This window comes from Pteropus medius, unplaced genomic scaffold, assembly GCF_902729225.1.
Source record: "Pteropus medius unplaced genomic scaffold, Ma_sr-lr_union100, whole genome shotgun sequence".
Classification (NCBI taxonomy): Eukaryota; Metazoa; Chordata; class Mammalia; order Chiroptera; family Pteropodidae; genus Pteropus; species Pteropus medius.
This window is the reverse complement of record NW_024349798.1, coordinates 2,788,208-2,803,763: the sequence shown is the minus strand read 5'-3', so window position 1 is coordinate 2,803,763 and position 15,556 is coordinate 2,788,208. Positions and strand designations below refer to the sequence as shown.

Here is a 15,556-nt window from a genome sequence, read left to right as displayed (position 1 = left end):
GTGTTACTTAACCAAGTCATCTTCCAAGACAAAAATCCCAGGGAACATGGTACTTGATTTTGTGAGGTTGGCATAGGAAGAGAAAAGCAAGGGATACCCCTCCCCAAACTATATTCTCAGTGTGTTATAAGAGCAGTATGCTCTCATGAGGAAGATACTGCCTTTCAAAGAAAAAAAATCGTTTCTTGGCAAGAATCCAAAATTGGGCTGATGCCTTCCTTTGGCCACATACAATTTTCAGAGGTAGTTATGGTGATATGTGAGCCTTTCTAAGTAGGGATGTTCATGTGAGGTAAAAAAAAAATGACAGAGCTGCATCCTGAGGCAGGCACTTCTCTTGCTGTTGGCCAATGCCCCAAAATTCTTCATTCTTGGCTGGCTGATGTGCCAAAATAGAACCTAAGCATGAGGAGGATGCACCTTCCTGTTTGGACCAGTTCAAGAGAGTCTCTTCATGAAACACTAAAAGTGACTATTTCTAAGTCAGTCATTTGGACCTCAAGCGTCCCCTTTGTGGCCTGTGGACATTTTTAATTGAGAGCATTCCAGATGAAATAAACCAACTCATTACATGCAGCTCCTGCTGCCATTTTGACTTGCTCCTGCACGCCCAGTTCTATGCACATTTTAATTCAACCAGGTATCAACTACACAGAACAGGAAGGGAGAGTGGAGTGCAGTTCACATCTGTTGGTTTTTGGGTCCGGGTGAATATCTGTGAAAACTTTCCTCTGTAAATGTTTTCTTTTGAAAGATACTTTATATAACCACTTGTCTTTAGAATCCTCCAAGCAGGTGGGTCTCCTGATCCCACTTCCCTGGTAAGTGACCTTTTGCCTTGGGGAAAAATGGGAAGGTAACTCAGCAGATTACTAGCTGTGTGGCATAGCCCTGTTGGACTTGCCAGAGGAGTGGAGGGAAAATGGGTCAGGAAACTTTAGTCGAAGGATATAGGTCTCTCCTCTGGGGTAGGACCTCTCCATCACCTGGGTGAGATCTGGCCACTGACCGAGAAAGGGGAAAGAGTATACAGACAAGGCTCGATTTGATCACAAATCTTTTTAATGCACATTTTTTTTAAACTGGAAGGAAAGACACCAAAATTACAGTAGACATTACCTATGATTTCCCCATTTTTGCTAGTCTGATGAACTTAAGATGGCCTCTCATCTTATTCAGAATTCACTGAATGCTAGTGTGGTCGAGCATTTCTTACTGTTTATTAACCAACTTGGATCCCACATCCGTGAACAGTTATAGCACTTGCTTATTTTTCTATTAGATTCTCTGACTTTTTCTTTAGATAAATCCTTCATCAGTTTTCGATGTTGCAAAATCGAAAATATCTTCTCCCTGCCTATAACTCCTTCATGAACTCTGTCTATTGGAAAGATTAGACAGAAATCTTTCATTTTGAGTAGTCAAACCCATTAGTTTTATCGTTGGTGGCTTTGCTAATCATAAGGAAAGGATGGACTGTTCTACAGCTGATGCCAATTATCTATACAAAAACCTCACAACCAGATCCCTATGCCACATCAGATACAAAAATAGAGTAATCAAAGGCACAAAAGTGGAAAGTAAAATTTTAAAACTTAGAAGACATTTAAAAATATGCTTATGATCTTACAGCAGGAAAATTTCTTACACAAGAATAAAAATCACAAACCATTAAGTAACATAATGATTTAAATTTAAATACATTAAAATTTGAGGCTTCCAAAAGTATAGGGACTCAAGTCAGACTGGTGGGGGCTGGAGGAGAGGGGAATTTAGAGTGAATGAACTATTCTATATCTTGGTTTTAATGGTAGCTCTATAATTGTACGTGTTTGCCAAAACTTACAAACTGCACACTACGAAGGGTGAATTTTACTCTGTGTAAATTATACTTTAGTAAAAATTAATTTTAAATTAGCCTTCTATTTGACAAAAGACACATCATAGATTGGTGTGTTAGTCTGCTCACACTGCTGTAACCAAATACCATGTACTGAGTGGCTTAAACAGCAGACATTTATTTTTCACTCTTCTGGAGACTGGAAAGTCCAAAGTCAAGATGCCAGCAAAACCGTTCCTGGTGAGAACTCCCTCCCAGCTTGCAGTGAGGGCCTCCTTCTAGGTGTGTTCTCTCTTCCTCTTCTTATAAAGCCACTAAATCCCATAATTGGGGCCTCACTCACGTGACCTAATCTAACCCTAATTACCTCCCAAAGGCCCCATCTCCAAATACCATTGGGTTTGGGGGTAGGGCTTCAACTAATGAATTTGGGGGACACAATTCAGTCCATAGCAACTGGGAAGAGATTTAGAACAGATATAACTGACAAAGGATTCATTTCCAGAATACACAAAGAATTTCTCAAAAACCAATAAAAGAACAGCCACCCAGTACAAAAGTGAACAATGAACATGAATAAGTTCCAGATGAAACTCAAGTGGCCGATAAACATATAAAAAAGATGCTGAACCCTACTGGTACTCAAGGGAATGAGTAAAGATAGCATTTGACATCAATCAGTAAAAATTAAGTCTGATCCAAGTACAGTGTGGGGATTCACATTACAAATACGGTTAAAGGAAGGTCTGTATGCCCTTCAACTGAGCACTTCCACTTCTGTACCTTTCCAGGAGACATGTGGCACAGGAGACAGGAAAAGTATCTTCACACAGCACTGGCTTTCATAGTTCCATGAAGAGACTGCTGACTGGCCAAGGTGTAGTCTATTTTGATGGAATATTATGTACCAGTTTCGATGAATGAACCGTATCTGCACACATCAACAAGGGCAGACTTCTAAAGCATGTGAAAAAACAAGTTACAGAACAGATATTGTGTAATAATCATTTCTGAGGAGTTTAAAATACATCCTCAATGACATCTGTTGTTTCAAATACCTTCATTTGTAGTAAAAATACCAAAACAAACATGGGAAGTTTGTTGAAGGGGACAGAAGAGGAAAGAGGTGAAAGGTAGAAATTTAACTATACCTGTAACAATTTCTTTGACAGACTAGGAGCAAACAGGGCAAAGGATTGACATCTGGTGATCCTGGTGGTGAATACATGGATATGTCTTGGTATGGTCTTGTTATTAAGTCTTGTCCACATATTTTTAAAATTCTGTAATTAAACACTTTTTAAATTAAATAAATCCTCTACCCAGTGTCAAAGATATCTGCCTATATTTGTAGTTACCCTTTTACATTATGTCTTTAATCCATTTGGAGTTTATTTTAATGTAGTGTAAATTGGGCCCTGACTTTATTTTTCTCACTTAATAAGCCATTTTCCCCCAAACTATTTGCTCTTTTTCCACCTATTAGTGAGGTCACCTCTATTAGCCATTTTATTGTAATTTGTGTCAAAAGTGGAGTAATGTTGGGAACCCAGATCAGAGAGTTGAAGAGCAGGTCCTGGCGATGTCTAAAGAAGCCCTCCTCCCAAGGGGGATGGTTCCAGATACATCTGTGGCAGGCCCTCCCCTCAGGGAACACTGAGGGCTGTGCTAAGCTGGACATGGGTTTTTGGAGTGAGCCCTGCATCCCAGAGCACGAAGCCCAGGGCAGAGCTAGCCAATGGTCCAATGGGAGCCTTGTGCAGAGCACTTTGGGGCAGCTGGCCAAGGATGGCCTCAGTGGCCCTGGAGATGGACAGCAGGAAAGGGGCTGAGTTCTATTAAGTAGAAAGAAGAAGGGAACTGCCACAGCCCTATGATGGGGGTCAGGGTGAGGAAGGAGCAGGGCCACCAAACAGCCTGCACTGGGTACCCTACAGAGGGGGTCCAGGACCCAGCCAAGTGCCCAGCACCTCTTCCTACTGTTCCCACCTTTTGGCCATGTTCCCCTCCTCCTCATGGAGCCTCTTATCCCACATGTTCACCCCTTTCTGGCTGGTCTCCCCCTCCCAGGCTCTGAGCTATCATCCTGGATGGCTCACCAGTTCTTCTGAACTATCGCTTGAGGATAATGGGGAAAGAAAAGTGAGGGTGGGGGGATTGCCAAGGGATAGGAGGAAACGTTTTACAGGTGATGGGCATGTTCTTTATTGTGATCGTGGTGATGGTTTCATGGGTGCAGATATGTCAGAACTCATCAAATTATATGCTTTACATAAGTGCAGTTTACTGTGTGTCAATTATATCTCAATCAAGCTATAAACTAAAACTGCCAGACAAATGTTTTTAATTTACAATTTTGAAAACAAGATTAACATTTTGTGGAGAAAAGTCAGTTTTAGGTCTAGATCACACTCTCCCCCGGTAGCCTCTAGTCATTGAGAACACAGATCAGATCCACACTCGTGTTTTCTGATATTTTATTCAGTGGAGAAGAATTTTTTCTCACTTTCACATTTAATAAAGTACATTTCTTAGAACAAAAATAAAACATGAGTTTGTAAGGCACAATTTAATTCCTCCTGACTCAACTGAGGTTTGGATGGTTTTCCTATTTTAACATTTCACTCTGAAGTTGCTAGCACCTGCTCCCATCTTCCTGCAAAGACAGGTATCTCCGGTCCCCACCACACCCAGAGCACTGTATAGCCCACATTCTACGCCCACATCTCCTCTGCAGCCAAAAATCACAGCTGGGGGAATGGCACCGAGGAGCAGTGAGGAGACATATTTACATGGATTCAGAACTTCCTTTTTTATCCTCAGGTCACATTTTCCAAAGAGGTGAAGATCTAATCCACATTATTCTCTTCCTGTTGTGTAAAAATTACCCAAATTACATGTGATAGTGGAAGAGTTAAAAGTTAATTCTGCATATTTTTTATTCCTTCTTCAACAGACACCTGTCAAGGTACTGTCTTGTTGAAATGCTGTGACATACAGGTGCCCACCCCCCCGCCCGCAAAAAAAAACACTCCAAAATCTGGAAATAAAGTTATCCTCTAAGAGATCAGTTAGTAAAATCTATACTAATTATATTTACCAGCCAAGGGAATAATGCAAGAGATAATCAGTAAATAACGACTGAGTCCCACTGACCTCTGCCTGTTGACAAGGTAATGTGGTTCTCCCAGAGACCTAAACCAGAATCCAGTGTTAAATAGAAAAAAAGCAATGCACTGTCTGTGGAGGTTGCTTCACTGAAGGGTCCAGTTAGCATGAGCAAGGAAAAGGGAAGTCTAAAGAAGGTTTCAGTCTCCACCATGGTCCCTAGTAGAGAAGAGCTGAGTCAGGCAGAGTCTTGGCCCCAGACATAAGTGGGGAGTATGGGTGGATCATCAGATGTAGGCAGCCTTGGCCATCTCCCAACTGGCTTTTGGTGGATTCACCAGAGAGGGGCACCCAAGACTCATCCAATCACTGGAAAGGAACACACACACACACACACACACACATTATCAGCTTGCTAGGCTACACATTGGTCTTTAGTGAGTTTATTTGCTGTAACTCAGGACCCATGTGGGATGGTCTGCTATAACACATTTTCTGGAAACAGCCTCTCTCCAACCAAGCCCATGGCTGCATTGGGAGTTGCCACATTCACATGATGCGATCAACCCTTGGTCACCATCTAATGAACAAGAGCTGGGCACTGACCCACACAAAGTGAATGTGCACCTTTCTCCAGGAATTTGGACATGAGTCTGACAGGAGGAAGGCTCTCTTCCGGAGCCTGGCCTACAGCTTTTACACATGGCATCTGGGACCAGGATGTAGAGACAGCTGATCTGAATGGAGAGGAAGCTGCTGGCTCATAGAACCAGGTGCAGATGAAAGAAGGAAGGGGCCTCAGAGCCCTGGATCCCAGCTTCATCCCAGAGCTCCAGTACATCCTACCCTTGGAGCCAGGATCTTCCCTATACATCCTTCTTTTTGGATCTGAATAGCCAGAGTAGGTTTCTGTCACATGCATCCAACAGAGACTGGCCTGAGTATCCTTAAGGAAATGCCCAAGGAGCCCATGCCCAACCTGGGAAGTCCTGACCCTGGAGATCCCATCCACTCTGCTCGAGAGGACTGCCCTGGGCCTTGGCAAGAAGCCAGGGACCACAAGATGCTACCTTGTAGCCCAGTGTGTAGCCCAGACCTGACCGATAGGATAAGGACAACATAATGTGAGGGTCAGAGGACAGAGGAACATCTGCTGAGCCCTGAATTATTGAAATTCTCCGAGAGTCATTATGTTTCTCTCTCCCTGCTTCAGTCTTCAAGGACAGGAGGCAAGGAGGAAAGGGGAAGTTCAGAAAGGTCAGTTGCACACATGTCTGGGTTTCCAGCCATAACACTGGGCAAAGCAACGGCTTGGTGCACGTGGAAGGGGAGAAGTAAACAGAAGGGAGATAAGGTGAACGACTCCAAGTTACCAGAGACACACATGGGGAGAGCACGCCAACCCAGTGACCAAGAAAACATGGCACAAGTCCAGCACTTGAGAAACTGGCATTAGTGAGGGCAGGAGTCTGACCTGCAGGTCCTAAAGGACAAAGCTAGCATATACAAGACCGTTGAATTTTACCAAGTTACCACAAGAACAGGAGGAATCAGGAGAGAGAAATGCCCCCATATTAGCCCTGGTTATTGAAGGCAATTTTAAGGTTTTCTTTGCTTTAATACAAAGATGAATGCGCCAGATGTTCATTACATCACAGTGACGTCTGCAGAATAACCTACGTGGCTCACAACAGCATGGGGTTCATTTATTCATTCAACAGATATGGCATACAGTGTTTTTTAACCTGTGCATTTGCTTCCTGAGACGTCGGTGAAGATGTAAAAAAGGGGCTGCAAGACCATATCCAAAATGGTAATCTTTTTGTGGTTGGCAGCCTTCTGCTTTGGCTGATGTTTTATGTAGTTTTGAAAAGATTAAAGTAAACACCCTCATTCCATTGAAGGGGGAGTCAAGTTGGCAGCCTGTAAAACAGCTTCCACAACTAAGGTTTCAGAAAACTCTGACTAGAGTTCACATATAAAAAAATTATCCTTCCTTTCTGAAAACCTGGCATTTTCTAGGAGAATTTTAGAGAGCATTAACATGAAAAGGGAGAACCTGTTTTCTGCCATTTGCTGAGAACAAGTGCCACTGCGGGGACTGATGTCACACTCTGTGCACCTAACCCTCCTTACCAGCCCATACCTGGGGCCTGCTAGCCTCATCACCCAGAAAATGATGCCTGCTGGGAATGGTTGTAACCCATGAGTCCCCAGAGGCTGCCCTGGACCTACAGGATGATAGCCTGGGCCGATGAACTAAGCCAAACAGGGTAAAGCTGATTTCTCACAATCAAACTGACCACTACATGCAGGCAATGAAAGAGTGTAGACTTTACTGTGTGTGTAATTGTGATGATTAATTTTATATGTCAATCTGACTGGGCTAAGGGATGCCCAAATAGCTGGGTGTCTCTGGAAGAAATTAGCACTTGGTTCAGTAAACTGAGTAAAGATCTGCCCTCATGAATGTGGGTGGCATCTTCTAATCCAATCCACTGATGGCCTGAGGACAGAAAGGCAGAGGAAGGGCACATTCTCTCTCTCTTGCCTTGGGCCATCAGAGTTCCTGGTTCTTAGGACTTCAGACACCAACTGAATTACACCATTGGCATTCCTGGGTTTCCAGTTTGCAGACGGCAGATTGTGGGACTTCTCCGCCTCCACAACTGCATTAGCTGATCCCTCTAATAAATTGTGTGTGTGTGTGTGTGTGTGTGTGTGTGTGTGTGTGTGTGTGTATATATGTGTATGTGTATATATATGTATTATATATATAATTGTTTGTTTCTCTGGAGAACCCTAATGCAGTAATAAAAGGCTTACTGCTAGAACCTGTACCTCAACTGTGTGTCCCAGCCTTCACACTGGGAGAGCCCAGCAGAGTCTGGTCATTGCTGGTGAGACACCCTTTGGCCTTAGGCTATCCCCTAGGGCCTGCTCCTCAGAGAAGGACAGCAGGCCCAAGCTCTCTGGCATATGAGGGGAGTAGTCTCATGATTGCCTCTGCCTCTCACTGGCCAGGTGTCCCCAATAACTGCTTTCACTGCTTTGTCTTATCCCTCCAGAAGCATCATAAGGATTCATTCTGCCTTACTGGTGGACTTGGTGCCACCACATTCTGGTCTCTGTGACAGTAAGGGACACCTTTAACTAGCAAGTGGTGCTCCCTCTGTCAAGTAGCCTCCCAGCTGGGATGGTCCTGGGGTTTCCCTGACATTCCCTTGCACCTGTGAAGGTAGAAAGAGGTAGTGTCTTTTCAAAAAATTAAAAGACTTGGACAAGGGACAAGTGAGCGTGGGTATCTGGGGCAGAGGACCCACGCTCAGCACTCTGATTGCAGCAGGAACCGAGAGCGAACAGGGACTTTGCAGAGGTAAGGTAGCTTTCTTAGGGGCCCAGCCTGTCCAAGAATGTCCCCTCCCACTAGGGGAGCAGATAGCCTCTCCTTGCCTTGGGTAGACTCCACCTGCATGAGGATGGGGCTTCAAGCATTAGGTAGGAAGTGGTTTCTAATCTCTTCACAAAGAAAAGGAAACACGACCCCTACCTATAAATGACCAGATCACCAGTGCTTCAAGTGTCTTCCTTTCCTTCTAAAAATTTTTGCAAAGTCCAATGAATAGATGTTTTTACAGTAAAAAGATTATTTTTTAAGGAAATGCATTTTCTGCAAAGTCCTAAGAACTGTGCTTACGTAAGTGGGTGGTACTGACAAGAAGCAGCAGAACCAGGAGGGGTGGAACCGTGTGACTAGCCAAAGGGCCAATGTAGAGCTTTGAGGGCCTCAAATCTTGGGGCGCCAACTAGACTCCATCAAGAGAAAGGAGGCCAGCCCAGGCCGGGGATAGGCAGAGCAGGCAAGCAGGATAGCCCCTAACCCTGCATCAGGGGCAGGGAGGGCCACATCCCAGCACCCCTTGGGAGGCATCTGTGTGGTGTGGGCTGGCCTCGCCGCCTGTGCAGGGGCGACACAGCACGGCTCTAAGAGGAGGGGTCAGTCTCTGCTTCAGATGTTCTGCAGGAGGATCGGTTCTGAGTGCTCAGCTGGGTGAGAGGCAGGTCCCAGGAATCTTAAAAGTGGGCTGCCGACAAGCCTCCCCTTCAGAATGCCTCCTTTGCCTCAGCTGTCCAGCTTCTGCAAGAAACACCAACAGACGCCAAGGTCACAGAGGACAGAGGGGCACAGGTGCCCGCCTCCTGCACAACCTAGGGGGCTGTATCTGCCTCCTGGGCAGCACCTACGAGTGCTTGGGCAAGGGCAGCAGGCAGCCAAGCCTTGCTTGTCCCCTGGGGGGTGGACACCAGCAGCCTGCTTCTGCCATCTCCCAGAGCTCCCTAAGATGAGTGCTCCTCACCTCAGTAACTGGTTTACCAGCCCAGGGCTCACCCCTCCCGCCCTTGCTGCCTGGTCACCCACAGGCACTGAGAACATGTATGCAGGTGGGCTTCTCAGCATCACCTGTGCCCACAAACCAACCTGCCTCCAGGGAAGATGGGAGTCATCGGGGAAGCCTGCTCCAAACTCAGCTTTACAGTGTGACTAAACTGAAGTCCTGGGGTGTCCCTCTACCACACCCACCCCCTCAGACAGGACAGAAGACAGCCAAAGTCCTAGAACATTCCTACCACCACCTTGTGATAGGGACCTAGGAGGTTCGGGGAGCAGAGCAGTTCAGAGGTACGAGCAGGTCCTCAGCCTTCCTTGGAGAAAATTGCTGCTCAGAGAACCAGGGTGAGTGGGCCTCATGGGCCAGCCACACCACTAGGATTAGGGGAAAGAGGGAAAGGCAGAGAGCAAAGGCACCCTCCTCCCATCCCCACAGACCCAGCCAGCCCTCAGGCCTACGGAGATGGTCACCCAGGGGAGTTGCAAACAAGAGAGGACTTCTTGTCCACTGCAGGCAAGCCATGCCCGTGCTGGTTTGCAGGGGGCCCTGAGGTCTGGGGTACAGCTCCATTGGCTGGGCTCCCCCCGGCATCACCCATCTGCCCAAGAAGACTCCTCCCCAGCCTTGCCCTACATATGGACTGGTCTGTTGGGATAGTAGAAGCCCAAAGTGCCCAAGAACACATCTAGAAATATGCCCATGGAATTGAGGGGAAACGTATCAGGACCCAGATAGTGACCGTGAGCCTACTGGGTAGGGGTTTTGGAAAGGGGGCCATGGACACCGGTAACTCCCCAGAAGATGGGAACAATACATCACCTAGAGCTTAGCAGAGGATGAGAAATCCGCCAGCAATTTGATGTCATTAGGGAACGTCAGCCATGCTCCACCGTCGACCACCAGTACAGCCCCAGTCACGTAGGATGCCAAAGGGCTGGCCAGATAGAGCACACTGTGGGCGACCTCTGTCTTGTTCCCTAGCCTCTGCAGGGGGGTTTCCAGGACCTTCCGACTCATGCTGGCCTGAGGACCACCTGAGAGATGAGCTCCTGTGAGCCCCAAGATCCCAGGGCCCTCCACCCTCCCTTGCCCAGCTGTCCCTAAACCACGTCCGGAAATGTTAGGGTCACTGTTAGCATCATCCTGGCAGAGCAGGCCAGGCCAGGTACAGAGTACTATCACCATAGAACCAGTATAGGGCTTTTTAATGTACACCCTGCCAAAGTTCTGGAAGCTTCAATGGAAGCCTTACTTTATGTCTGACTCACACATCAAGGCCAGCAGCCCTGTGGCCTCTACCTCCAGGAAGCAGCTGCCCAAGTCTGGCTGACTATTAGTCCATTGCAGGTGTGTGTTGACCACAAATAGCCCTGACCTGACCTGGAAACAGACTCTTTGCTGGCCCCAGGGTGCCATGAGGATTTGGCATTTGTCCTGGGCCTGTTCCAGGCAGATGAGAGGGAAGCCCATTGAGACACTGTGGGGCCTGTGCCCAGGGGAGCATCCAAGGGGGCCTGGGCTCCCTGAGAGCCTTACCTAGCCGCCGGAAGCCCTCTGTGCCACTGATAGGACCAGGGGCAAGGCTGTTGACACGGATGTTCTGGGGACCCCACTCCACAGCCAAGTGCCGCGTCATTGCATCTGCATGGAAGGAAGGCAGACATGAGGGAGCATGCAGGGCTGCTCTGCCTTCTGAAGTGGCCTGGGTGCAAGTGAAGGCTCAGAGCTAGGGCTAGGCCTCTCCCCTGCCCACTCGGACACTGCCAGCCTCCAGAGACAGGAATGAGAGAGACCCAACAGGAACCCAGGTGGGCAGACCAGAGGGGGTGCCATACCCACAGCTGCCTTGGCAGACCCTGCATGCACTTGGAGCACCTGTCCCCGGTTACCCAGGGTTGCCGTGATGTTCACAATCACTCCTCCATGGTCCTACAACACATGGGGTGGGGGACGGGGGTTGTAAGAGAGAGGACCTCCAGAAGAGGGGAAGCCCCAGTCAAGAGGACACTCACATGGAAGAACTTTTCGTAGAGCACACGACACATGTTGAAGGTGCCCAAAGTGTCAATTTCCATCACAGTCTTGAAGGCATTGAAGGACAATGTGCTGGCCCGGCACAGGAAATTTCCAGCTGCGCCTGCAGGGTGGAAGGAGACAGCGGAGGGTGCTGGAGCTCCAGGCAGTTATAGATAGATCTTCAGTGTGCTCCAAGCCAGACAGGGAAGGAGGCCCAAGAATGCCCCTGATTTTGATTCAGCCAGGTTCATATTGAGATGACCCAGAAGGAGCAGAGTTGGGCTGAGACAGTGGCCTGGAGTTGAGAACAGAAGTTCTGGGACCTCTAAGCACAGAGATCTGGTATTGCTGACCCATCACAAAGCCTTTTAACAGTGACTTACAGTTTATGAGAATGTCAATTTTCCCAAACTCCTTCAGTGCCTGGTCCACAGCGGCCATGATAGCTGGGGGAGCTCGAACATCCAGAGATAAAGGGAGGCACTCCTGGCCAGTAGCAGCAGCCAGCTTTCTGGCAGCCTAGAAGCCGGACAGGAAGAAGAAAGGAAGGCAGCAGCCCAGTGGCCTTAGCCTGGAGGAATAGCCCTTTAGGATCTGAGAAGGATGATGTGTCCAGGTTCTGCTGGGAAGCCAGGGTTTGCTACTGGACCCCATTCTGGGGAAGTGCAGCTAGCAAGGGGCCATTCCCTGGGTCTGTGACCCCTGGTAAACAATTCTAAGATATCCCACACTCTCTCCTACCCTACCTGCTCCAGGTTCCTCCCTCCAAATCACTCTCCAGGCCACTCATCACAAGTTAATGAGTTAGCTCCAGCTGACTTCCAGTCCCTGCCCAGAGACCAGCTTGCCTGCCCTCCTGGGTGAGTGGGACATGCGAACCACCTTTATAATCCTAGTGAGCTCAGAGATGTCTCTTGATCAGTGCCACCCAACATGAAGGCTCTCTCACAGGATCCAGTAATTAGATTTTTTAAAAAGCCAAGGGTGTCTCTAGGAGGCCACTTTCACTGAAACTCCATATTTGGAAGAGAAGTGGCTTTTGGTATCAACATCCTCTGGGCCTCAGGACCCTCCAGGCTGAGGCTCTGGGTCTCCACAGCAACCCGTGGATGGGGTGGACACAGAAGAGACCCCCTTACCGACGACACTCTCGGAAGGCTTCTGCTGGCGATGACTGTGTGGCAGCCGTGCCTGCAAAGCCAGAGGGCAGGCATGAGGGGGGTAAGGTACAAGGAACAGATCCAGGTGGGCTCCTGCCCAGAGCTCTAAGCAGAGCCCCCTTCCCCAGGGTCTCTCAGGCTGAAGCACGAGCCCAGGGCTGAAAGCACAGCTGGTAGCCAACACAGTGGTCTGAACAGGGCTGAGTGACTGTGCCGGGACCTCAGGTGGGTGCCACTGGTCTCACCCCAGGGTTTCTGGGCTGGCCTCTCTGGCACCAGGTATCTCAGTTACACAGGGATATGGGCTCTGTCCCAAACATCATGTGCATAGCACCAAAGCAGCTATAAGCATTAGATGGGGGCCCAGCACCTACACAGGGCCAGCTGGGTTACCCTGGGTCAGCACTACATGTTCCTCCCCCCTCCCCCGCTCCCTGTGGGGTTGGAGTGAAGGACAGAGAGCACATTCTGAAGCCTGGGCATCTCTCTTGCCTTACCTCTTGACAAACTTAGCCTCACAGTAACAATAGCAGCTACTACCTGCTAAGCAGGTTCCACCTACTCTTCAATAAGCCCCTGACCAACTATCCATGCTCTGCTCAGAGAAGCAACATACCCAAACCCATCAGCTTGGAAAACAAGTTCTGTAATGACTGAATCCCAAAATCTTGTCCAGTGGGACTCACTTCTCTGATATAAAAAGTGGGGGCCCAGGAAAACTGAGGGCCCTAGGATAGCAACAAGCTCTCTTTCCCCCAACCCCAGCCTAACTCTGGGCTTCTCCCAGGTGAGGGTAACAAATTGCTGATCTGGGCCGGAACCCACAGAATTTGTGTCTCAAGAGACACTGTGCTCTGCATCCAACTCAGCCCTCTCTGACTTTGGCTCAGCAAGTCCCCAGGGGATCCTGCAGTAGAGTTACCTCAACTTGCTGAACCTTCCTTCTTTGTAGAAATGAGAATGCTGAGACTTGAGCCACACGTGTTGACTAATCTCTAGGAGAAGACCCTGGAGTCCTGCCTCCCCTGGGACAGCATTTGACCCCTTTCAGATTCTCTCTGATGGTCCATTGTTTAGAGCGGTTCCCCCACCCACCAGCACCTTGCCCAGGAATCCCAGGATCCAGCGGGGTCCATGCAATGAGGAGTTAGGGTCAGTAGGGGAGGTGGGGGATGGGTACAGAGCATACAGCAGTGCTCACCGCATAAAGATCTCAGCAATCCGGAACCCGATCCCAGAGCCACCGCCTGTGATGAAAGCAACTTTGCCCCTGAGAAAAGAAAACAAAGGGCTCTTAAATATCACTGTTAACTGTGGGAGTGAGGGGAAGCCAACAGCTCTAGGAGGATTTTGACCCTCTGCACTGAGCACTTCTACCAAATTTGGATTAACAGGGAATGTGAACGATTTTTGAGAGAAAATTAAATGCTCCTTTATAAATCAGCATTCCTAGGCTTTTGGGGTCTTTGGGAAAACCTATTTCAACCTATAATTTTTTATTTATATAGTTATCAGTTGAGTAACGTTTTCAAAACTTACAAGCCTTCCTCAGCCTGCCCTTCACTCCCACCCTCCCAGGATTAGCACTGGGAATACCGACCATTTCTGGCCAAGCCAAACAGATCGTGCTCTCTCCAATGCAAAGATCAAAACACCCTTGGGCGCCTCGAATCCCCGGTCCCACTCTCCGGGTGCCTCCAGTCCCCAGCCCTGCTGCCCCGGGAGCCCAGAGTCCATGGTCCCGCTCCCGAGGCAGCTCCCAACTCCGCCCTCACCGGAGCAGGTCGGGGCAAAAGAGGTGGTGGTACTCAGGAAGACAGTCGTCCTCTATAACATCGGGTGGCGGCTGGGCCATGGCGGTGGGTGCGGAGCGGGGGCGGCGAGGACAGCAAGGACCAGCGCTGAACTAGATCACCAGCCTCCGCCTCTGGAGTGGCACTCTCGCAACAGGAACCACTCTCGTGACGTTACCCCTAGACATCCGCTCCGCCCAGGGATCCAGAGGCCTAGTCCATCGCTGCCGCCCAGACCACAGAGGCCCTGACCCCTCTCAGGACGCCTGGCTTACCGCAACCACAACTGCCCCTCGCTTTTCCTAGGACCACCGCCCACCCCGCTAGCCCCGCCCACAGACCTCCCAGCTTCTTCCAGGACGTTCCGCTCACTGTGGTCGCACAGCCTGCTGGGACCGTGGCTGGTCAGTTTGGGAACTACGGCGGGTGCAGGTGAAGCCCTGCAGGCCTGTTTCTGCGGCTGAGACTGTGTGGAGCCTCTAAACCTTCCATAATATTAAGTCCTTTTCACAAGATTGGTCATTAGTGCCGTGGTCGGAGCCAGCCGGACACAACGGACATTCAGTTTCAGGGTTGAGGTCAGGCTCGCAGGCTGGCCCGGGAGTGCATTTAAAACAGCTGGTTGCAAGGTGCTCAGCATTTAAATGCCCTTGTGCCTCCCGGACACCTCCCTTCCATAAATATCACAAAAGATGAGGGAAGGAGACTCAGCCTAGAAAAGCTATGGAAAACCAGAAAGGCTTTTGCCTCCTCCTGTAGCCAGCCCTGGTGCCAGTTCTCAAAATGACCCCTTTCGAGGCCGATAAAGGTCAGGGTACTTCATCCGTGCCCTCACATGCAAGCACAGGAAATGATAAATGCTGTGAATCTAGGCCCAGGGCATCCATCACCAAGAAGTCAAAAAAATAAAATGAAGACCAAGTCAGCCTCAGCAGATATAATGATGTGCAGTGTCCAGTACTTGTGACAAGTGAGTATGGTCACTTGGTGACCAGGGGTGAGGGGCGTGATGTAGTGTCAAGGTGAAAACAAGAAGACACCAGGCAGTTCAGTCAGCCTCAGCCACATGGCCACCTGAAACCGTGAAGAGGTGAGGGGGCTCTAATCACCAGGCTTTCTGCCCTGGGGGTGATCTCAGCTACCATATTCTTGCCACCCTCCAGCCTTTCCCAAGGCAGGCAGTTCCTCCTTCAGATCAAGAAGGGTTTGGGACAGCACCAGCTCCTGGGCCAGCTTAGATTTCCTCAA

The 15,556-nt window shown here is 49.0% G+C and overlaps 1 protein-coding gene across 5 annotated transcripts; it reads right to left on the bottom strand.

The window, feature by feature from the left end:
• Window positions 1-1,044: 1,044 nt before the first annotated feature.
• On the bottom strand, window positions 1,045-14,608 carry DECR2 (2,4-dienoyl-CoA reductase 2). 5 transcript variants are annotated; one of them, XM_039884723.1, is made up of 9 exons: window positions 14,291-14,608; window positions 13,717-13,785; window positions 12,495-12,546; window positions 11,739-11,874; window positions 11,352-11,476; window positions 11,175-11,268; window positions 10,876-10,980; window positions 10,159-10,373; window positions 1,045-2,797 (listed from the first exon to the last, which is right to left on the bottom strand). In XM_039884723.1, the coding sequence occupies exons 1-8, from the start codon at window positions 14,368-14,370 to the stop codon at window positions 10,159-10,161; spliced, it is 876 nt and encodes a 291-aa protein (XP_039740657.1). In that variant the 5' UTR covers window positions 14,371-14,608; the 3' UTR covers window positions 1,045-2,797. The 5 variants fall into 5 exon arrangements, with proteins under 5 accessions (XP_039740657.1, XP_039740659.1, XP_039740658.1 ...); XM_039884725.1 differs by having other exon boundaries at window positions 1,045-2,794; XM_039884724.1 differs by lacking the exon at window positions 1,045-2,797 and adding an exon at window positions 4,168-5,317.
• Between the last annotated feature and the right edge of the window lie 948 nt (window positions 14,609-15,556).